Source organism: Solenopsis invicta, chromosome 1, assembly GCF_016802725.1.
Source record: "Solenopsis invicta isolate M01_SB chromosome 1, UNIL_Sinv_3.0, whole genome shotgun sequence".
Classification (NCBI taxonomy): Eukaryota; Metazoa; Arthropoda; class Insecta; order Hymenoptera; family Formicidae; genus Solenopsis; species Solenopsis invicta.
In genome coordinates this window covers 20,796,588-20,821,820 of record NC_052664.1, presented here as the reverse complement: position 1 = coordinate 20,821,820, position 25,233 = coordinate 20,796,588, and the positions used below count along the sequence as shown (strand labels likewise).

Sequence of the window (25,233 nt, the reverse complement as noted above, 5' to 3'; positions counted from 1 at the left end):
TCTTTGCCTATCTAATCCACCTTACTCCTCCTCGTTACAGCATGGAAAAGGATCTTAAACTCGTGGACATTATCTATGAGATTTATAGACATTGACTATGTATGTCAATTTTTAGTTATTGGATTCCAAATTAAAGTCACAATAGTTAAATTGTGCTCGTGATTGCTTTCGAGTTCTCCTCTGCTTTTAATTATCAACATAATTATTGCTAGGTTGAATTTTAATACATAAATAATAAAAAAATTATGTATGAAAAATAATGTTGATATATGATATTGTTGACATTTTTAATAGAATACGCTATTTAATACAATCTGTTATTAGATATCTGAATAATAATACTATCCGTAATCTATAAATAGCGATATATATTTCTGTGAATGAAAAAGTTAACATGAAAGTATACAAAAGAAGGATAGAATTATATTTATCAATGACATTATTTCTAACGTACAATTGAAACATAAATTAGCTTGTGCTGTTGGCATTTAAGAATATTCAGAATTTATGTCTTATTGTCTAAACTTATCTAGTAATCTTAGTAATAACCATATCAGCATCATTGTAAATTAAGTCTTACAACGTCAAAAAGGAAGAAGATAGAAAAAGTTAAGGTATTCTTCCATATCATCCAATCAGATCTAAAAAGATATATCAATAAGAGGGCAAAAGCACTCACTTCATTAACAAAATTGAAAATATAATGTTTATTATATAATGTTTATTAATGTTTATTTTATTTCCTTCTTTACTTCAGATATACTTTTAATTTTATTTTGCAAGCATGTCTCAAAATACCCTAATAAATGATATTTAAATGGGCTAATACAGGAGTCAGTGTGACAGTTATACTTAAATTAATTTTAACACAATTATCATTAATAAATAAATGTATTAAACGTTTCGGCTACATGATGTGGATATTTGATGCAGTAATCGATGGATGGTTATATTATCATTGTCCACTGAAACTATTCCGAAATAATAAAACTATGTAGCAGTACTATGCAGGCAGTAACGTGCCTTCTAGATCGCAACAATGACATTGTAAATACTTATAGGTTCCATTTCCTAATTATGATCAACAATGTAAAATTATCTTTTTTTTAACTAATTGTAAAATTTATTTTTATGCTCCACTTATAATTGAAATCATACATTACAACTAATTTTTTTTTAAAGTTGATGATTTTCTTGATCTAAAATTTTTGTCTTTTTTTTTAAATATTATTTTTAGAACAAAATATTCTTTTTCATACTTTTTACAAAAATTTTGTTTACGGTTTTTTATATAATTTTAATATTATCAATTTTTTTTGTTTACAGATTTTGATTCTATACAATTCTTGTTAAAAAAAAATTAATTATAATTTATTGAAATTTGTAAAAAATACAATGAGAAGAAGAAATCTAGGTTCCAAAATAGATTGTAGATTAGTGTGATTTCATAAATGTAGTTGAGTATTAAATATTGCGTATCACTATAAACCTTATATATAAAGCTTGTCGATTAGCACATTTTACAAGAGATCAGAATTATGTGGTCGAGATCTGCTGTCGAATCCAGGGCATATATTTGGCCACATCGACATAGACGACGTATCTTAAAGTACACGAGCTCTTCAAATTTCCGACGATTGTTCGCGAAACAATGCCGCGCAACTCATAACGGCCTGTGATAGAGTCGAAAAGCATCAGTCCGCTTCCGGAATCAACGTTGCAAAGATCAATTTCATTCCGAAAACCAGCACAAAAAGTGCGTTCTGAGATCAATTGGTTAAAACGCGTATCTGCCTGAGCACATTCCTCCTGTAACAATGTCAGAATTGCATCATTTACACAATATGATTCTACAGTACAGTACAGCATAAATTTCAGTATCGGTATGACAGAAATACGCGGAAATTTATTACTTCAAGAGTTTATGAAAATAAGGATATTGCTTCTTTATCGCATGATCGCATTTATCAATTTAGAAGAAATTAATTCATTAATTCAAATCAAGAATTGCAATGACTTGGCAAATCCATCAAATACGGATGTATAGTAAACATTATTATTATTATTATTATTATTATTATTATTATTAAGGTATTGCGATCATATTAGTAATTAGAAAACTTTGCTTCCAATTCAACTTGTATATCGAATAGCGAATGTTACGAAAAGCGGAAAACTGGCTCCCATAAAGGTTCTTACTTTATTCACTATCGATACCCTTGACATCCGTGGTATTTCACTTTCCCTGGTATAACGACTAACGTGTCGACTAAAGTCATTATTCTCGAAGATCCTCTGACCCCAACCTACGACATATCCTGTTCTATCGACGACATTCTCTAGATTAGTAGGACCAAACCAGAGGCATATAGGTTTAATGAAAGGGCTGAAATCCACGGGCATTCTGAGGATTAAAATAGCCAGGTCGGAGTCGGCGGAGATGGTGTGCGCAAAGTCGGGATGAATCTTGTAGCTCTCGACCTCTCGAATGGTGATTCCATTTTCATTCCACTGGCGTAAATTTAACTTTCCAAAGGTTACAAACAAATTGTCGGGGTCTACAGTGTCGTTCCCGGAAGTCTTCATGCAATGCGCCGCTGTAAAAAAAGAGATAGGGTCACTGCACCAGTTATAAAAAATTGAACTACTCAATGTATTGTACATATAAATGAAATTTTAATATAATTACATTTTTAAATAAAAAATGATACAATAAAATTTTTATGAAAATTAGATCATAAAAAATACAATTAATTTGCAATTCATTATTTTAAAGTCTTATCATTTTAATACTTTTCTGAAATAGTCATTTACTGGTGATTGTTCATTGCAACTACTGGTGACCTTATGCATTTTTTAATAATTTACAGTCTTGAAAACGATGAACGATACATACAGAAATATATATCAAAGACTTTTTGAGACACGCACCTTTTTTAACGATCATTTTTAGATTTTATAAGAAAGCATGTAAAAAAATGGACAATTATCAGGAAAAGAACATGCAAGGAGGTGGTAGAAGGAGGGGGAGAAGGAGAAAGAAAGCTCGCACAAAGTTTCATGTTTAATACGTGAACAATATTAATGATAACAAGTTTCTTTTTTTTATTTAGTAGCATACCTGTTATAACATGTCTGGTTGTTAGAACAGTACCAACACATAGAAAATTGTAAGATGTTGTCACAACGAAGATAGCTGCTATCCACGGCCATTGGCCAGGTAAAGCCTTCTCACCATTGGCCATCAGATTATTTGTTTCATCAGTATAGTAGTTAGTAATACCGCATTCGTTGGTATTAGAAAAACTGAAATTGGCTGTAGATAGAGCCAAGTAGTTATGGTAACTTCCAATCGGATCATCTTCATTAATAATTCTGCTCGAATTTCGACGCCAAGAAAGTGGCTCTTTTGACGCGAATACGATGTGTCCTATCCCGAGATTACCAGTGAGAGTTTTTGTTGCTGAAATGCAAAATACAACAAGTTTTAAATTGCTCGTTCTTTTACAGTAAGAGAATTTTATTTGTCCCAAAACAGAAATTACTTTAAAACAATAAGAATGATTATAAAGTCATTTTTTTACATAAAGATGGGACAATGTATGATGAGAAGAAAATTTCAGTTTAATGAGTTTTATTTTCTTTTTTTTTTTGCTGTTTTAGTTGAAAATTACACATAGCCAAATACTAGTAAGAATTAACTTGATGTGGCTGATAACTTGATGAAAGAATGAATTACTAGAACATTTATTACTTTCTCAAATGTAAAAGGGAGATCGAGATTTGCTGGCACAGCTTTTACAATTTCTATATTCGACATTTTAAACAACTAATTATTGTAGTTAAAAACTATTATAGTTAAAAAGCATTAACATAATACAGAGAACTTTTCTTTACATTTCCATGCCGGGAATGATTCTGTACATGGTACAGTTTTTTTTATTAATAAGTTAAAATACGAAAATGTATTGCAGTTTGTCCCGATAGAGTAAATTGGTACGTATCAGTGTAAGTTATCTGTAAAACTCATTCAATTAATGAAGACATAATAAAAATACAAAAAGATGTCAAATATTTGTTTGTATTTTTTAATTAAAGATTGTATCTTTTAAAATTATTTTATGATGATTATGACAATTGATGTATAGCAAAATACTATTACAATTTGGTTTTTCTCAATTTAAATGTGTTAAAAAATATATTTTGTGATAACTTTTCCATTATTTCTTGTACCATAAATACATAATGTCATCTTGTCTCTTGTGCCATTACTGCCATTGAATCTCGGTCTTCCGGGCACTTATTATCTTTTAAACAGATACGGAACTTACGCCCAGGACAATATTGTCGGTTATTAAACCATATCGCAGTCACTCTTGGAATTGATTCGCCTGATACTTTGGTGAAATAAATATTGTATAACAAAGAATTGCCCTTTTGAACAGCTCGAACAGATTCTTTTATTGTTCGTGCTAGATGCAATTCAATTAACTGTTTCTGGAACGTAACAATAATTAATTAAGTTATTTCTATTTATTATATAAATGGAACGTATAAATAACAAATGAATTTTAAAATCAAGTTTTGAAATTATTTCCTCATTATTTGTTTTTGTTTTTTCCATGAAAGAATTATATGTTTATTTTGTGGATATATCAAAAAATCGTTTCACATATCTCAAAATATACAAATTACTTAAAAGAACATTTTAAATTTATGGTTTGGTTATTTCAAATTGCACCACCTTTTTAAAGGTAAAACAGATTTATTTTTTGAAAGCGTTAAGATTAAAATGTATTAAAAAAATTATTAGAAATCGTCGTTATTAAATAGTCGCAAATTTATATATAAAAATTTATTCCTTACATTCTTAATAAAGTTAAAAGGAATACTTACTACAAACTCGTCAGCATTAAAGGCTACTCTTAAAAAGAAGTCGTCATTTTCTGAAACAGATGGGATTTCGATCCGTCCCAACAGTTCTACCTTGTCTGTTGTTCCATTGCTTATATATGTTAAATATTCCGAGCAAACTTCTGCCAAGATAGTTGTTTTGATACAAAGTAGATGCAGTAACAACGTAAGCAAGATGGAAATCTTAATCATCTTCTGCTTTGAGATTCTGTTACAAAATTAACAAAATACATGTTTTATGAACGTACTTAATTTTTACAAATTGTTCTAAAGTTTTGACATAATTTTAACTATTATTAATCAAAATGTACGTGAGTGCGCACGCGCGTGTTTGTGTGTGTGTGTGTACAAATAACATTAGCTTTATGAATTTTTTTCATCTAGGAAATTTTTTGATTGTTTCAAAAAGAATTTTTTTTTAAATTAATTATATAAAGAAAATTTATGTATATTACTGAATGAAATTTATTGTACTATTGTGAGTATATAATTGATATTATAATTGATTAATATTTATATATTCACTCTTTATTATGCATTAAATCTTGATATCAATTTATACATCGATGAACAGGATGTTATTACATAGTGCAAAATGAATTGTCACAAGCTACAGTGAGGAATATTGATATATACCAGATAAGATAAATCAGATAAGATCGATGACATAAAAATCATAAATAGAATCATTCAATTCAACAATAAATATATAATCTACTGATTGAATTCTTCACCTAACATTTACCGACAAAATTTAGATTTTTGTTGAAACTGAAATTATTTTTTTCTTGAAACTGTTCATGAACAAGATATTACATACATAAGTATACACAAAAAAAAATAGTATCAAATCAACAATTCATTATTTTGTAAAACCTTTATGGAAGAATTTATAATCTTAAATAGATATAATTTGCTTAATATGAAGAAAATTTTTCTTTATTTAAATAGGTTTTATTTAATGAGTAAATTTCTAAAAAAAACGTTACTTATTTTTAAACAATCTATACATACGTGTGTGCAAGCGTGCGTGCGTATGTTTCATGTAATATTAGGAAATTGAATAATATATTATACTAAATCGTAAAATAATGTATACTTAATAATCTTTGCAGCAAATTTTTATAAAGACGATTCATACACTAACTTTGTTACAAGTTTCTATTACTCTAAACAAACACGCTGCTGCAGTCAAACGTAATTCTCTTGCCTCTCCACTTTATTTCCTATGACACATCTTTTAATGACATATTTTACGTATAAAACGTGTTTTCAGGTGATAAATTGAAAAAAGAATCTTATTTACTGAGCCTTATTCATCTCAGGTACCCTAGACAACTTTGATTTTGATCAAAAAGACATTAAGGTTTTCTTAGTTGATTAAAAAGTTAGGTATAACCTAAAAATTAATACATATTTTCATAAGCTTACGGTTAATTGAATTGAAGATTACGTGTGTACATACATATAATCTTTAATTTATTTTATATGCTTATGAAAAAGTGTGTGTATTATTTAAATTTCAAGTTATATTAACCTTAACCTTTCGTTACCGTATATTATGAAAACAGGCGTAACTCTATATATTAAACAGATAATTTATTTAAGTATGGTAAGCAAATCGCACAATAGAACTCACGCGTTTTAGGAAAACCGCTCTAATTGTTAACTTTAAGTTAACTTTAAGTTGATTATATTTGAAAAGAAAACCATCATAAGAAAAATAACCATCTGCCTACGAATCCAAACATCTTACACATTCCACGAACACATATTTAGCTTACATTTTAATTATTCATCAAATAAAAACCGGTTGTAGCGGGTATAATCACTGCTTTATATAACAGATTTTAAAAATTCTGATGAGAGTCAATGCAACTCTGAAGTCTCATATATAACTGCTTTTACTTTAGGTATTATTTTGTTTTATTTACTGTTGATATTGTTTGTCCTTTTTTGTTGGAGTATTTTGCATTTTTTTATTAATTAAAATATGTTTTCAAGCGTTTCAAGTTATATGTTTTCTCGATCACGTATTCTTATTTATTTCTTAATATTTATTTTTGTTGCACTTTTTTAAGAAATTCTGAAACCCTAGCGTTAATTTGTGAAATAATGCAACCACAGCCACACGGCGTCTTCGCTTCACAAGACTGACTGGTTCTTTATCAAAACACGTTAGTAAGTTCTGGGCTGAAGCTGCGTTCGAATGGAGTGGTAGTGGGGATAGCTGAAGCAACTATGCTTTGGGTCATTCTGTTTATCTACAATCGTCGAACAAGCTAGATGCAATCACTGCTTCGTTAAGCAAATTTTAAACTTTTTTGAGAATTATTGAGACTCATGTAATAGCCCAGTCGACACAAATAATCGTTATATTATATCTATGTTAAAATTTCACGGTCAAGAATATAAATGTAATATAAGGAGAACAAAATTTTTAAAAAATTTATTTTTTTAATTAAGATTTATTGATTAGGAAACTTATCAATTCTTTAAAAAATTATATAAAATATATGAACAAAAGTATCGATTGTTTAAAATATTTTTTAAAGTACTCTTACTATCATCTCGATGATTCATCTCCCATGCAAACATTTTAAGATCCTCGAATAAAAGAAGAATTTTGTGAATATCGAAATTAAATGTCTAATTTTTTAATGTTAATTTTATATATTATTTATTTTACGATTATTATTTGACTTCATTATTTTTTCTGATTGCAATACGTACATTCTATACAATTTATATGTTATTTATTTCTTATAATTTATTTAATAAGTAAACTTAGTAGTTAAGTAAGTTTATTTATTCAATCTTTACTGAATTTGTAATTAATTTGTATATACTCCATTTCTTTATTTGTATAAATGTTTCATTATTTTTATAATTATAATTCTGAACTATATTTAACCCTTAATGTTATTGATTGACAGTTGCTGGGCGACGTTTTTCGGCGCGTCGAGAAAAATAGATGTGCGTAGTCCAATTAGCGTATCCAACTAGAATGAATAGAACTAGTATGAGTAAAACTTGCGTAGAAGAATGAATGAAGTTCTATTTTCCATTTTTGCAGTTATGTTAACAATATTATTTTGTACGATAATAAAAATTATTTGGAATATAATTATTTGTATGTGCAATCAAGAAATGGATGATGTACAAAGTAATAATGGTACGTATATTATATACATTAAATTACTTAAATAAATTTTTTTCAATTATCAGAAAGAAATTAAATTACATATTTTAAATTATTATTGAATTATACTCTAAATTGTCTAGAAACGAAAAATAACAGACATAGTAAGTCTGAAGTGCGATATCAAATTTACTTAGAAAATAGCTAACTAGTAACTAGTTCATATAAACAAAAGAAACTTTAATTTGTAGCGCTGATATATTCTTTTAAATCATACCCCCTTCTTCTCTATAATAGAGTTGTCGTTATCTCTGCTCTTATGCCAACAATAAAATTCATTCATGCAAAATTATTTTTTTGAGAAACTGAATACATTAAAAAACTAAATCAAGGAACTGTTACGTTTTCTAAATATTACGTCTATCACTGAGCCCAGACAATACGCCTGTAAAAGATAAGTTGTTTGGAGAATATATGTTCTTTGCTCGGTAACTCGTTTTAGGTGAAAGATCAAATGAAATGCGATATGTCACGAGACTGTTAACAAAGATAATAATTTCGCTTTTATTGCACTCTACTTTTTTTTTTGGTTGTAATATTTCCGTTTTAACAATGATTACGATATTCCAGGTTAATCGATTTGCATTCGAAAGATTGAGATCAGTTAAATTATTAATTCAATCCAATTTTTTGAAAGAGATATACAATTCAAATTTAATAATCTTATTTAATGATAAGCTACGAGCGGCTAATCAGATATTTATATTTTTGATAATACAACAGTTGGTAATATCATTATTTAATGATATACTTGTATCTCTTAATGATAACGTTGTTCTCTGTATTACAATTGGGAACCATTTATTGAATATATCCAATTGTATCTGTATTACTATCGATAAATTTATATCTGACAAAATACGTTAACATTAATGATTATTTCGACCAATACAAACTTTGATCTCAGTTTAACTTACTTTTTATCTTTTTTTAATTCTAAGAATTGGAAAAAGATAAAGAGTAAGTTAAACTGAGATCAAAGTTAATCTAAATTGGTGGAAATGGGTATAAGTGTTCACGGATCATTACAAAGTGTCAGTTCTTACATGATTACAGAAGTCAAGCAATGTTAGGGCGATCCTGACTTAGATGGCCTGGGGAAAGAATAATTTTTATTGCAATATTTAAAAATTTAGTTAGATACAGAGCAGAAAATAATTTTATATGATGGCTAAATAATATGGGCTAAATAATTATATATGATAATGTTGTTGCGAATAGTTTAGACATTATAATAACCGAGTTAAATATCCGATATAATTTTTTTAATGGTTCAACATAATTATTTTCAGATTTATATTTCAGCAAAATTATTCTTTTCGTGTAGATGATATGATTAAGATTTGGAAGAGAGTGAATTCTTTTTTTGCTTGGCGTGAATTTGTTTTACCGAGTATTTTTTTGATCATAATTTTGTCGAGTTCTGGGTTGTGATGCTAATCAATAATAAAATTAATAATATATTAATAATATATATATATATATTTGTTTGAAAATAACGTCTTTTAAATAAATTTAATCTTTAGAGGAGATCCATTTAAAAAATCTTATAGTTTTTTAGTAAGATTTATTATGATTCATTATATTCTTTAATTGTTGTTCAAAATATGACATCATTTTAACGCCACTATAGTGGCTTCCTGTTCCGTAAGCAGTTAAAGGTTAAACGACGTCATCAGTATGTGACATTTCAATATTATTTTTACGTTTCATTGACGTTATGTTTGATCAATAATGACATGACTAATGATGAAACGACAAATCGATTTAATCGTATTTGCTGGGTTATTGCATCAATTAAGTTCTCATCATTAAGTATCTTGTTAATTAAACCTCAAATTAAAAATTTACTTGCCCACGACACTCTTTCACGATAAAATCTTGTTACCTAGCTAGATACTTAAAAGTTCAATTGATTCAAAACTTTATTTAAATTGTTTGAAATTTAACATTGCATCGACAATTTAATAATGAGGAAAGATCTATCAAAAGTTTTATCTTTAATAAAAAATTTTTTGTATGCCTCTTGTAGTTTCTAAGTGTAATTGCTGCAGCAAAAAGTAAATTTACAAGATTATAAAGTACGAGTTATTAAGATTGTACGCTTAACAGATACTGCCGTGGTTTGTATCGTTGCAAATGTCTACGCAAGATGAGGCACGTGTCGAGTTAGCTTTGAACCTTGAGCACGATTTTGTCACTACGAATTACGCATGCGATGCCAAGCTCGATTTTGCTGTGAAACATTATGTCATGTAAATTGGTAACTAGATGCAACCTCCATAGTCGTACACGTGTACTGTCAACGGACATGGCCTTTGTAACGTGATGTGTACTCTACAAAGGCACAAATCCCTATGCCCCAATGAATGAAGGCTTCCATGCGGCAAGATACAAAATCACGATAAAACACAAAAAATCGCCGATTAATATTGAGATACCTAAAAATATGAAAGGAAAGAACCCTTAGATTGTGAACCTGTTCTGCTCTATTAAAAGGCTTAGTTTTAAAAAAATGTTTTATATAAAAAATCAATATATAAATATATATTATTATATATAAAGTATATCCATATAAGTTCTCTTTCTCCTATACATATAATCTTTACTTACATAAAGGAAAAATAATAACTGAAAAATTTTACTTTTTAATTTGTCTTCTTATTATTTTTCTTCTACGAGTATATTCGAAAGAGAGATTCTATAAGAAAACGAAGGCACATATAGACATTTCATATATATTTAAATATGTTTATATAAAAAATTTCTTTTATCGAGATGATACATGTAATTTTGTAAATTATATTTATATGAAGAAAATATATGATTCTTCACTCTGAACAGCAACAAAATGATATTTATAGATATGTATATACTTAACTTTTGATAAGTCCAATTTTATTTCTTACACGATAACAATGATATTTCTATGACATTTCACTAGCCTAGAAATATTTTATACGTGACAGAATTAAGAAATCTTAAATAGGACACAAAACATTAAAATGTTTGCGATAATGTTATCGCAGTTTAGGTAAATTTTAATTTCAAAGATCTTTGCGTTTTTTATATCAATAATTTTTTTAAAGAAACATTTGCTTCTTCCTTTATTTGTTAGTGTTAATCAATTTTAATCTGACTTTTAAGAAAATTTTTCTGTTTACTTTGATCACAGTTTTTATCATAATTTTTATTCTTTAAAATAAAAATATTTTGCTTATAATTTTGAGCTTGTTCTAAATTAATAATTTTAGAAATACATCAAACTATACTTGCAGCGATGGCTTGTTTCCCATTCGGAGTAATTTTTTTAGTTTCTGTAAACAATTTGCAAATGGATCTGCATTGAAGATAGATAAATCATTGAAATTCTTTACTTCATCAACTAATGGCAAAGATTATATATATTGCTGTTAGTAGAAGTAACACTATAAATTTCCTAGAATATAACGTTTTATAAAGATATTTTAAATAATTTATCTGTTATGTGCAAATAGTTTGAGTACGACTTGCTATAAAAAATTACAATACAAGAAAGTAACATAAAATGTTGATATATTTCTTCAGATAGATAGATTATAACGGGCTTAGATGCAAATCAAAGGTTCAATACTCCTTTCCAAAATTTTTAACATTTGAGACCTATAACAATTTGAAGTTTGCTTGACATTCTACATCGAAGAAGAAAATCTGACATTACTTTAATTATATTTGCAAGCCACTTAGTTTTCAAGCCGAATATTCCGTACACGTAGCTGGTTGATAAATTTTTATTATACTTAGATCTAATAAATGTAAAATATCAAATATCGGAATATTTTTTATTATATCAATTAAAAGTTTTTCCAAAATATATTTATTACGTGATGGTCTGCTGTAGAAAGTTGCATTAGTTCTTCTAGATCTGCATAGAAAATTAATTTGATGTTTTTTATTAGAATATTCTACGAACTATAATCATTAAAATTTTAACAGTAGTTATATAAAAGATTATAATCACACTAAATATAATTGTCTAAGAAATATAACGCACCCTAAAAATAAAAATGTAAAAACATCTAGTGCATATAATTACTTTAATAATATTTTTATTCATTCCATTTTTTGTCTAACAATAAATAAATGTATTTTCTATGTTACCTTTAATTAAAGACCTGACAAGAGTATCACCCGTGAATATTAATTAATGTAAATACATTAATTTTGTATCCGTTAATAATAATGTCATTATTTAAAATGATTAACAATTTATAGACAAAAAGACTTAAAAACTTATTAACTCTTTTGCACTTGCCCTGAAAACAATCTTCAGATTTATCCGGACTTCAAACTAATCGATATTTGAACAACAACATTTTGATTTCTCCATACCCGTTAATAGGAAAATTATGAAAAGGCCAAGTATCATCTTTATATTGTTAGGAACAATAATAGAGAAAAAACATTTTTTTTAGTAGAATTAATTCAAGATTGAAAGGATTGAGAGTTAGGTTTATTTTCTCCGCAATAAATTCCAATAATTATAAGTTTAGTAGTCGAATCATGTATTGTAAACAATATTAGTTAAAAACTGCATTTATGAACTATTGGGAATTGACAATTCATTGATATTAAAATTAAGAGTTTATTGGATTTTTTACACAATAGAAGACATTTTTCAAGACAAGTCTATTGTGTTAATATTATTAGCTTCCATCTTTATAGTAGCCACTGTTTTAGATGTTTGTGTCCTCGGATTTCGAGGCATATTTGGTATTTTTGAAAGAATCAAATACCCTCCTCCCCCCTTTTAATCCATTATAGTATATATTAAATGTCGGCACCCATTCTTTTAGTACCTCTCGTATATTAATGTATTTGTCTTTCAAATTTGCAAGTATTATTATCTGATGATTCAGCATCACAATTGCAATAGTCAAAATTAATATTTTCTTTCTCCGATAAATTTTTAAGTATAACAATTTGATATTTTTTTTACTTTTACTCTTTTAAAACTGGATTGTACAGTTTTCTTTATATGATATTCAATTTTTTTTTTGTAAAATGTACTACTCTTTTTAAATTTTCTTAACTTTGGCAAGTCGATCCTTGAGTCGGTCAATGTTTTTTTTTTATCCTGAGGACTTATCATGTATTAAATTATTTACGAAATAAGATTGGACATTTTATTTTCGATATTTCTGGTATAACAAAAGATAATATTATGATTTTTTTTCTGATAGCTATCACAGCAACTGTACAGATATTAAGTCAAAATGGTTGTAACTGCTGTTTGACTGTTGTGTGACGCAGCAAATGTAGCTAGACTGTTACTTGGGCTATAATTTGAAATAAGAAATGTAAGACATAAAACACAAGACATAAAAAGAAATAATCTTTCTTTTTTTTAAAATGATGACTTTTTTCTCTATCAAGCTCAGAAACATCTCGCAATCTTTTTAAGAATTTCTACTAATCCGTTACCAAAAAAATGATTAGAAATACATGAAATCAAGAAACATATAATTGGATAATCTATTCGTGGCAAATGTTTTCTAATATATTATACGAATGCATGCTAAATTATATGCGGACAAGAAAAAAAAAAGATCTTTATCGGTATTTGCCTTTCATAAAACACGATTAATCATCTCACCCCACATGTTCGTGCGTGGGATTAGCCCACGTATCGCATTACTTAGGAACGCCTTCGCGGAAATTTGCGACAAATCGGTCGGGCATCGGAGAACGCTCGGCGCTGCAAGAGCCTTTCATCAACGAAATGTAAACGCGTCGACTCATTCTCCGCGCGTATCGAGCGGACATTTATGACCGCATACAGTGCAATGCGGGATGAGAGACACCGCGGCCATTCTCTCGGCCGTTCACTGCGATGTGTTTTGTCACACACTATCAGTGATTAGGTGCGGCGGTGGCCGCGGAGGTGACGAGCAAAGTTTGCATAATGTACGATAAAGCCGATCGTGGAGGGCGCGATTCCCACCCCGTCGTATTCATTCAAGCGGTCGTTATCAGCGCGTCACCCCTTTCGGTAAACGCGATTCGACCCTTTCGATAGACACTAAATTTCGTTCTCTTTCTTTCCTGTCCCCTTTCGTTGCTTCTCACGTTTCGTGATCATCACAACAATTTCGTGTAAAATACGCGTCGGAATTTTGCGAAACCATCGTAAAAGTTTTTGGAGATGTTTTGGCTGGACCCATCGATTTTTATAATCTTGCAGTTTTCTGATCAATGCGATTTTTCTACAAAAAAAAAGAATAAAAAAAAGAAATTCAATAAGCGATTTCGTCTACATAACAATATTTAATTACGTTTTTATCAACGTTATTAGTAACATAATCAACATATAATTCAATATTATTTAGGAACGTAAACCGAGCGTTATGATTTCGTGTTGGGATAGCGTTTATTCGTTACTTTTCGCAATCGCAATGGTCGAGGGATTAGCTTTGACAAAATAAACTTGTTTAAAGCGCGAATTTTCATGTTGATGGTGCAACAACAAAGTTTGGCAACGCTTTCGTAAATGCCGTAGCAGATACGCGGTTTTGCCATAACTTTTACTACGCTCTCGCATAGCGTCGTACAGCGTTATTCCTTTACGTTTTAAAAATATACAATTGCATTACTTGATATACAATTGCATTGCGCTATTTAATTTCGCCATCCCTATTGCCGTTTTTCTCCGCGTTACGAAGCGCAATTTCGCAGTTTCTCACGAAGACACGTCACTCTGCCCATGAATTTGTACTTTAGAGAAAACGATATCGTAAAAGCAAGACGCGTACATTAGGACAAGTTGTTTTACGAAATAGGGCGTTGATAAGACGATTTGAATATTTTATGCCGCGGACCTTCGTGTAATCCGAAACGAAGGCGAGTGTCAACGACATCCTTTGCCACTCTATCCGTTCTGTTCAGATCTGAAGCACTTTCGACGTCGTACGTGAGATCAATTAACGTTGCCATTACCGCGACAGATATATTTGTTCAGACATTAGCAGTGGAGGCGTTCGAGTGGATACTGACGCTCGCGAGATCACGATCCTGTATAAAACGCCCTCGGATATTCGCGTGATATTCCATCGATCGATTATTTTTATGCTCATTAATTTCACTCTTGCATACAAATAATTGCTGTGTATTTTGAGATCGCAATACTTTGATTAGCGTGTAAAAGAGCGCCATTTAAATGTTTCTACAACAAGTTTGAAATGCTTAAAAGTACGATTGTGTACATTATATCAAGCTTCCCAATTTATTTCGTGGATGTTTAAATAGAGGATTTAAGTGATTTAAGGAAGATATAATCGAAAAATCAAAATATTTTAATCTAATTGAAAATTATATAATATATATTATTTAAAGCCAAACTAACATTATATTGAAATTTTAAACCGTGTAATTTTTAAGAAAATCAAAATTCAAGTTAAATTTTTATAGATGGTATTTTATGACGAATATATTGAACTTTAACATTTGCTTTGATAAATAAAAATTATACGAATAATTAGAGCAAACTTTTATTTTGTATGTTCTTTTAAAAATTCAGTTTTATTCATCATGTAATTGCTTCGTATGCAAATAAAAAACTGATAAAAGCATTTATTTTTAAATAAAAAAATTTTGATGAATCAAAGAATGTAACAAAAAAATTTTATAACGTTATAAAAAAAATTGTTAGAAAGATTAAAAACAGAAATATGAAGCGACTCAGCAAAGGCAATTTAAATAAGAGAAGATCAAATACAGCGAGCAGAAACGATGTTATTTAGATAGTCCGTAATTTATTTAAACATAGAAACGTTTCGGTTTTACATAATCATTCTCAGCCAGTTTAAACAATCATCAAACTGACAATGAGACAAATCAATAATTTGTCTCTACATTATTTGAAAAAAACTAACATGATAAATGACATATAAATAATAAATTAGAGATAAAACGTAAAAAGCCACATCACAGGTTACCACACAATAAATATAACATATTAAATTAAGGGTAAAACCGAATAAATCAGCGTCAAAAAAATGTGCTCCATGTCAACCATCTCCAAGATAAACTCGTCTAGAGAACCGTTTCTTCGTTTTGACGCTCTTTCTCGCTTCATTCTAAGCTATTCTTTGCTGAAATTGTACATACATTTTTATTAAGGAAATCTTTTTGGAAAACTGCCCTTTTCAATAAGAGACACGTTTGGGAAGTAAAGATTGATCTGGAATCACATGTGGATCCACTGGTTGCTCATTCGTTACCAAATTCCGACAGTCGGAACGCGACTCTCTTTGGAAGAAGCTCAATAAAGAGCTACTTTGCGGTGCCCGTGCAATGACGGCAGTCAAATATGAATTTAAATTCACGCCTCTTCGTGTCTCATTTAAATTGCATAGGATTATACAGCAGGTTGGGCGGATGAATTTTTGAGTTATAAGTCAAAGTTGAAGTAACCATCTGCCGCGAATATGACGCTGCGCGCGCCGCGCCGCGATCGCGTCGCGACGGGAATGAAGAAAGTTCCCCCCGGGCACTTGGATGCACTTCAAACAGTTGAGGGGTGGTACTGTCAGGAAGCCAAGCAATATTTACATATCCGCGTTATATTCGCCGCAACAAGCATAAGGACACTCTCCCGTTGCTTTATACAAAATGTTATTTTAATTTTTTTGAAGAAACGCCTCGCGCGGAAATGAATACGAAAATGAATTTCGCTGCATCTGACGATTGTCTGCATTTTACCTCCGTCGTGCTCTAACGATCTTCAAACGCGCTCTGACATTCTTCGTAGAGTCTACAATACGTCCTGGAATTATTTTAACTTTTGTTCCGACGTGTTTTGAAAAGCTCTGGTATTATGCGATGTTTTGTGAATTCTTGGGTTTCAGCCTTCTTTCGCACATTAAAACACCCCTATATATTGTCTTGCAATATTCACTAATGCCAGAAAATGCTTTAAGGCGATGATCCTAAATGCACAGAGGATACTTTCAGTAATTTTATGTCGGTCGTGCTTCGAGAGTTTATCGCGCCTTTATTTGCGTCACTGTTAACAATTTCTACTTCTTCGTACGTTTATAACTGTGATATGTTTTTTTTAGATACTTTAGTTCTTTATTCTCTCATGCTTTTTAAGTTTATTCTCGAATTTGTTTCTTCGTTTCTCGTTTATCTATTCAATATTTATTTAACTTTTCAACATTAGAATTTGACTGAAATTCAAGATCTTATACAGAGTTACACTAGTAAAATTGCATTCATATTTGATGAGCTTCTAAAAGGTTTATCTGATTAAACTTATATGTAGATACATATAAATAACGGGGCACTATATCTGAGCAAATGATAATATCATAGTGGTGATTTGTGCGTCACGATTGATTCACTGAACCATTATAATGACCTACCCGCAGAAACCATTGCCTGCAGCATTGTCTGCTTCTCCACGCGATGCGTTATTAATTATGTCACATGATAATAAACGCGACAGTGGATTCAAAGAGCGAGATTTTACATAATAACGCTAATAATATGATCAAATAATTTAGGTAACGCAAGTTAGAGTTATCAAGCATCACAGTAGCAAAGGAGGACAATTTTTGTGGAAAAAGTTAACAAAGAAAGACACAAGTAAAAAAAATTAAAAGTTTTTTAAATTAAAATTTTATAATTATTAAAAATTATTTTATTCAAATACATTATTTTTCTTATTTTCTTTCTATACTTTTTTTAATATAATAAAATGTATGTTTAATTATTTTAGTCTTATCCTTAACAAAATTTCATGTAATGAAATAAATTTAATTGTTACTCATTTAATATATTAATGAGAATTGCTTTTTATATTTTTTTACAAAGTTACATTTTTTTTATGTATTAACTCTCTTCATCAATTGTTTATTATGTAAGATTTTTTCATAAAATTTGAAACAATTTCTATTGGAAACGTTGAATATTATCAAACTTTTTACAGTTTCAAGTTTCAATTAACATTCTGTTTTTTTATGAACTGTTCTGTTTGTCATAAACATCGTAAATAGACAATGTGTTACTTTATACAAAACTGAAATTAAATTCAAAATTGTAAAGTATAAGACATTTCCTGTTTTTGTTCAAAAGTAAAAGTACGCAGGACCGAAGGTAAAATTGTAGGACTTTTCCTCTCAAAGTGGCATGTTTAACACTAATGTGAACAGCACATTTCTTCTTTTTACTCACAACTTCTTATTACACGAAATCCCGACAAATTATATTTGTTTATTTTACAATTCATAATGCACGCTCAATACAGTACCAATTCCACAACTGCATGTATGATCACGAGGAAATGATTATTTCGAAATGTATTTACTACTGCGGAATTGTGTGCTATTAATTATGTAATTGACAGAACTGTTTATTGCCATATGTATAGGACGATCATATGTATACGAGATAACATGTTCACTTCGTAACGAGCGGCTTCAATTATATACTTCACGCGAAACTTCTTGGTGATCTTCAGTGAGTTAAATACAAAGAGATATAAAATATAATAAAATATAGTTCTAGCTCTATATGCGTATACGCAGTGTCAGAATATTAAGTAGCTCAATAAAGAGCAATCATATATAGATGTTAATATTGGGATATATAGTATAATTACGATTAAGTGTTTACGTTGCACTATGTACGTTTTGGGCTCACTTTCCTCTTATCAATATGTGATAGTTTACACGTGCGATTAAAATATAAAATATAATATTACATTAAATAAATGCGGCAGAAAGAGTTTTATTTGCTAATTTGTAAACGTACCTCGCGCGCAAAGAAACCTTTTTTTTTGTATGGAGAGACCTCGCATAGGATTTCCTCGATTCTCGGGGAAGGATCAGAGCATATATGTGAAATTCTTACTCACTAAAACCCCACAGGTATCCAATCTTGGCTTTAGCTCCCAAGAGCGGAACACTTCCTGAGTGTCATAAGTCACAATCCTCAGAAGGAGAGTTATCAATTCCACGATGACGAGACGGGACACCACCGCGGTCATCCATTCCCGGGGTGTGTATTCTGTACGTGCTTTTTGTTCTTAGTTGCCGGCGTCGCAGCGTCGCTGATATTTTATATGGCAAAAAGCTACGCAACGATATCAACAGTTATCGTTAAGAACAAAAGTCGCGTACAGAATACGTATACGTACCTTGGTATTGAGGATCCCGTTTCTTGAACTAAGGTTCCTGCGATTTCTTTGTATGAAGACGTAGGCGAAAGAAAAATTAAATTAACCAAATGTTCATTATTTCATTTAACATATAGCAGTTATTAGCAAACTCTTTTCTTTCAATGTAAGTATTTATATGAATCTTTCGCGACGTGTCATGCCATCCAAAGAATTAATCGCTATTACGTGAATGTTTAAGCACGCGTGCTAATATTTATGTCGCCTTTGATCTTAACGCATCATTCGATATCTAATTTTTTTGAAATTTTAAGAAAATTAATAATTGTTAATAAAATATTAAGTAGAAATAAAATTTTGCAACTTATCGCATCCTTATTAAATTTGCGATCAATCAAATCTCATTGTTGATCTTGTTCGCTAAAGTCAATCGCCAAAATAAATATAAACTGAAATATGTCCCAATGATGCATCTGATAATCATAAAATATTGCAAGTGATTTATTATTTAACACATATGAAATCAATTGCTTTAATAATTAATTATATCACAGTGCTGCATTTGATCAAGTGCAATAATTATTTTATCCAATTTTACACTTTGCATTACTAATACTATCTTGATCTTTCAAAAAACATTATTTCTTGATCTTTTAAAAAACATTGTTTCCAAAGAATAGTCGTACGAATGTCGCGACTCGAATGCGATGAATAAATCAGCCGGGCCATTAATCGCCCTCATTAATTTTCATGCCGTGAGCTACATCGCAATGTGATAATACATTAATTTTGAGCATGCGTCAATCCCGTAGATCCGGCATTCCTCAACGAGAAGCCATCGTTTCGATGATGACGATTCGAGAGGAAAGTCGCGTTTATGGGAGATCCGCGTTTCAAACTCTGCGTTTATTTGCTCACAGCGACAAATTTCGTCAGATTCGGTCACCGTGGCCAGGTCGCGGTCCAAGTTGCCCGCATTGCAAATTCACGCATGTTTTTGTTTCTTTTTAATACACATTGCCATTGTTCCGCGCTGAATTCCGTGCCTGACGTAATTTGATATTTAAATATCGAATTATCTCCGTGGGAGGAAGAGAACGGCGACGCGCCGCAATGCGAACAACGGCGGACGTCGCGTATTTGTTTAGTCGACATGCGTTTCATCGTCCTGTCATTCCGCGATGAAAACTACAGGCACGAAAACTCGATTTTAGCCAGTTTGCTATCAAACACTTTAAACTTTAAACGGCGCGCGCAAAACGGTTTTTCCTTTGTGCGGGGAGGGGGATTTTAATCTACGAACAAATATAAAAATTTATCTCCCTCTACACATTCGTCTCCGAAAAATATGTTTTGTAAATTTAAATTTTAACACGTTTGCTGTACATTGTACACGCGTACGCATAATGCAAGCAATTTTTTAACGCAATATTTGTTCGTTTGCATATTGACCCTTTTTTTTTCTCCTCTAGTCTCCGTTGAAGGGACTGTAACTTTTATTGCGTACTTTTGTAACTTTCGTTGGATTCTAATGTCAAACGGGTGTGAATAATTCACGCGTGCGTTCTACAATAGTTAATCGTCCTTTAGTAGATTGTTACAAGTTAATGAGAGTAAAAAGTTAAGCCCCCATGGAGTTACGGGGACGTAACGAGATTGTTGGCACATGCGATGCATCTTCGTTCACGAAGGAGTTAAGGTAAACCATAGAGAGGGAAAGCGTCGGGTCAATTTTAAAGCATTCCCCTGCGCGCTGATTTATCGCGCGAGTTTCGCCGTAATCCGGCGCATCGATTTTTCTTCTTTCATTTCGATTTCCGGATTAGAAGAAGCGATACGTCCTCCAATATCTCCTTGTAATTTCATTTTACACCACGGCGACACGTATTTCAATCACCGATTTAAAGTGTCTCCTCGATATAAACGCTTTTTCAAATGTCACTCACGCACGTGCGGGCGCGCGCTCCGGAATCTACCGCAATTTTCCTGGTGATTAATTAAAGAAATTGAATAGTCTCGCTTCGTGCATAAAAACGAGAGAATACGGCACAAGACAGCGCTAAAAAAAAATAGCACTCTTGACCTTGCCGTACAATTAATATAAATTGAGGTGACACGAGGACACGAACTTGCGTCCTAATTATTTCCCGAATTCTCTCGCATCAGAAAATCGTGTCTCCCGTCGGTGTTTCCGAATAAGGAAGAGAAAAACGAGCGTATGTCGGACGTATATGTTACACCGAGAAATCGAGACGACGAGCTCGTTATTAAAATTTTACGATTCATTCCTTCGTCACGGGAAAAAAAAGGAAAAAAATTAATGGGTTTCTTTCCATTAAGGGAAGATACTTGATTTATCGCAACAGGGCAAACTGGACGTTCGTTACTATACTTATCACGAGCGCAGGCTATTTCGTTTAAGAAACAACAAATAGTTTAGTTCGACGAGATGGTGATGCAAGAGAGAAACGCAAGAGTCTCGAGAAATTTGTTCCGAAAGTTATTAACGCTCGGCCCTGTGTGAGGTTTTTTAATGCTCGTTGATTTAACTATTACCGCAGCGAAAGTAATTTAACTATTTTATGCGACTAATACTTTGCTCATTAACGTTAAAGCAGTCGCTATCGTGATTGGAAGAATTTTTTATTAACTCTTGATATTTTCTCAACATTTTTGTATTTGTTGCTCGAGACATTAGAGAAACAAAAAAATATTTAGAAATTACACACGCACATTTTTGTTCGTAACATGAATGTATATTTGGGTAAACACATCGCACAAAATGCATTTTCTATAAATATACTTATAAAAATAGAGTCAACAGTTTCAATAAGATCGAGTTTTCGTTTAGCATGTTTTCATTTGGACTAGATAAAATGTTTGTTTACCGACTTACGTCCATCTCGCAAAAATAAATATAAGCTCAGAGTACAAACAAACATCGGTGCAATCTCGTAAGCGATAAAAGTGATGAAAGTGATGATTAAAGGAAGGATGACGAAATAAGTCATTCTATTTAACTATTAACATTTTCGATGCCGAATTTGTATAAAGAATAAAAATTAATAAATAAAATGTAATATTTTTGTAACACAGTGAAACACAATAAAAATTTGTACTATTTTTAAATGTAAGTAGGGACTAAAAAATATGAAAAGTTCAAAGCTGTTAGGTACTGAAGAAAATCTAAAAAAAAAGAGGAAAAAAATATTAAAGATTCAAAGTATACTTCCAAGGTTTATATATATATATATATATATATAGATAAATAGATAGATAGATAGATACTTTTATCTCATTCAATTACGCGCCATGCATTTTTAATTTCAGAATTTACTTTTTATGTATAGATCGTTAGTATGTATTTAGTTTTTATGTATATAATTTGCTTTCTACGTGTAGATCGTTAGAATGTATTTATACACATTACATAACTTGTTATATAAGCGTTATTTGTGTTATTGTCGCGACACAAGTGTCTATCATTAAATTATTATATTTTGTTTTATTAGATGTTAAAATTTTTGCTTTCAAAGCTACGTAAGTCCACCAATTTCCATGGAAAATCGATAGAAATTTGTTCATGAAGAATCAATAAGATTTTTTTATAATATTTACATTATAATAATAAGAAAGCATTAATTAATCGGCACTTTTTTTACGATAAAAATCTTGATTTGAATTGTTTTTATAATGATATCTCAAAATGAAGATCATTAAACAATTATTAAATAATTCTTTCATTTGTATTTTTATCTTTAACTTTACACTAAAATTATTTGCTTTTTAACTTTTAAATTTTACAATTATCGATTTTTTATTATTGACATTTTTGTTTAAAAAAAATCAATGAAAGATCGCTTTTATGAACGTAATTAGATATTATATATTACAAAGGCAAAATGTTAATTAAAAGTGTAAATTTTTAATTTCTTTTTGTATGAGAAATTCATTATATTTAGTGAGACTCATCGTTAACAGTAGCCTTAAGATTCATTAATTGTTAGATTTCAAGATTATATCGTCGCTTGTTCGCTTTCTGCAGAGTCAAAGCAAAGTCTTCAAAGAAGACATAATTAAAATGATAAATCTTGTTTCAAAGGCAAAATGAGAAATACTCGGTTGCTCATGCAATTTGATAATTAGATAACTATCAAATGTGCATTTCTTCATTGTTGTGTTGGAGTAGTTTCGTAGATTGTTAGTAGGAAGTTGTCAACGAATCTCAGATCTTATTTTTTACAAAAAAAGTCCGAGTTAGAGCGTATAGCTATAGTTATTGAATGGAAATAACTAAAAAGTTTTGTAAGATTAAATTTATTTTGTATGCAATATTAAAACGTCCAAAACATAAACGTATATTGTAAGAATCGGGAAATCGAAGAGTCTGAAACACAGATCTTTGTCTCAACGAGAAGTCGTGAGACAATTGTTTATAATATTATACATTTTTATAATTATAAAAAAGAAACGAATGAATTATGAGGAAAATTTGAATATAGATAAATTGACTGTAAGTTTTACGAACACTCCGCTTTTTAATTACTTTTTATATAATCTCACATTGAAAATGTAATCAGTGATGTGAATTCAAGCATTTTTTGTTATCAAATTATATCTTTGAAATATAGATAACGTTCAATATCCTGTTACGAGCAGTGTGAAAAACAATATAATTGTAGATGAAACTGTAATCAAAATGATGGGAAATGTGATATTCGAGCAAGATTTTTTATTGTTAAAATGGAAAGGTTAGAGATTTTCATCTCTCGGTGATTTGACAAGCGAATTTTTTGCGTGAATAAACGACTGAAAGCGCAGTGGAATTTTTGAATGTAGATTTTTAATTTAGATGTTGGTGGCGTGAGAACAAGTGAAATGCACATAAAAGAAAGAACAAAGAACCAATTGTGAACTGCGCTGAAATAAATAACAATTTTTGGCCTAGTCCTATGCTGTACGCGTTCGATTTCACGTGCGATTGGCAAGCGACTAAAGTCAAACATTTAAAAAAACAAGAGGAAAGGGAAGGAAAGAAAATTCGCTCTGTGTACACGCAAATATACGTTGAAAATAACAACTTCAATTTATTTTGAGCAGAACTAATTTGAATATTGAACCATTTTTTGTCTTTTATACAGAAAAGCTTTTGACAAAAATATACTTGAAAATTTCGGAATTTTCTGAAATTAAACAATTTTTTAAACGATGCAAAAAAAACGTATTAATTTTTTATTAATTTAAAGTTTGATCTATTTTTTTATGATATTTTAATTTTAAAAAATTGACATTTGAATTCAAAATCGTAATCTACGCTGAAGAAGGCTCCAAAGAGAGCCGAAACGTTCGTGGTTTTGATTGATTAATGAATAAATAATTATTTCAATATTAATTGTTTATTGCGCTCCAAAACCCGCACAGCCTCTCATTAGCTTGTTTATTGATTATTTGTTTGATTTTTTAATGTTTTACGAATATTTGATTAAAATATTTGATAACAAAAATTGTTGCAAATATAATTTTTTTTATGTTATCTTAAGGAACAAAGTTTTAAATGTATTAAAAGTATGTTTATTAAAAGTATATAATGTATATTTTGTACGTTGACAAAGTCATAATTTTTATGATAAAATTTTTGAAAACGGGCACATTGCTTAATTTATAGATAAAATATAGATAATAGATTACAATATAGACAATAGATTAAATAGATAAAATAGATTATATAAAAATTCTTAAAGTTAATATACAAAATTTTTGACGAAGATGTCTGCTTTTTTTCGGCTCTAGCCTGGCGCCTGAAAGACGCGAGAACTCATTTTATCCTTTAGACGGAACATTGATGTGCTTCGCACCGCCGCGCCAAGTAAGATTCGTACGCCAAGTAAGATACGACGGTATAATCAAAAAAGAAAGAGAGAGAGAGAGAGAGAAAGAAAAAATACGTTACTCGTCACGG

General features: G+C 30.2%; 2 protein-coding genes across 5 annotated transcripts in view; one reads left to right on the top strand and one right to left on the bottom strand.

Annotated features, from left to right (window-relative positions):
• Window positions 1-25,233, top strand: part of LOC105194759 (uncharacterized) — a 52,416-nt gene that overhangs the window by 1,729 nt on the left and 25,454 nt on the right. The window lies entirely within an intron of this gene.
• On the bottom strand, window positions 873-7,072 carry LOC105204948 (serine protease gd). Of its 3 annotated transcripts, none has more exons than XM_026131411.2 (6): window positions 6,699-7,072; window positions 4,897-5,122; window positions 4,332-4,497; window positions 3,122-3,463; window positions 2,200-2,597; window positions 873-1,809 (listed from the first exon to the last, which is right to left on the bottom strand). In XM_026131411.2, exons 2-6 carry the CDS (start codon window positions 5,104-5,106, stop codon window positions 1,537-1,539), a joined length of 1,389 nt encoding a protein of 462 aa, XP_025987196.1. In that variant the 5' UTR covers window positions 5,107-5,122; window positions 6,699-7,072; the 3' UTR covers window positions 873-1,536. The 3 variants fall into 3 exon arrangements, with proteins under 3 accessions (XP_025987196.1, XP_039311847.1, XP_039311857.1); XM_039455913.1 differs by having other exon boundaries at window positions 6,849-7,072; XM_039455923.1 differs by lacking the exon at window positions 6,699-7,072 and adding an exon at window positions 6,554-6,686.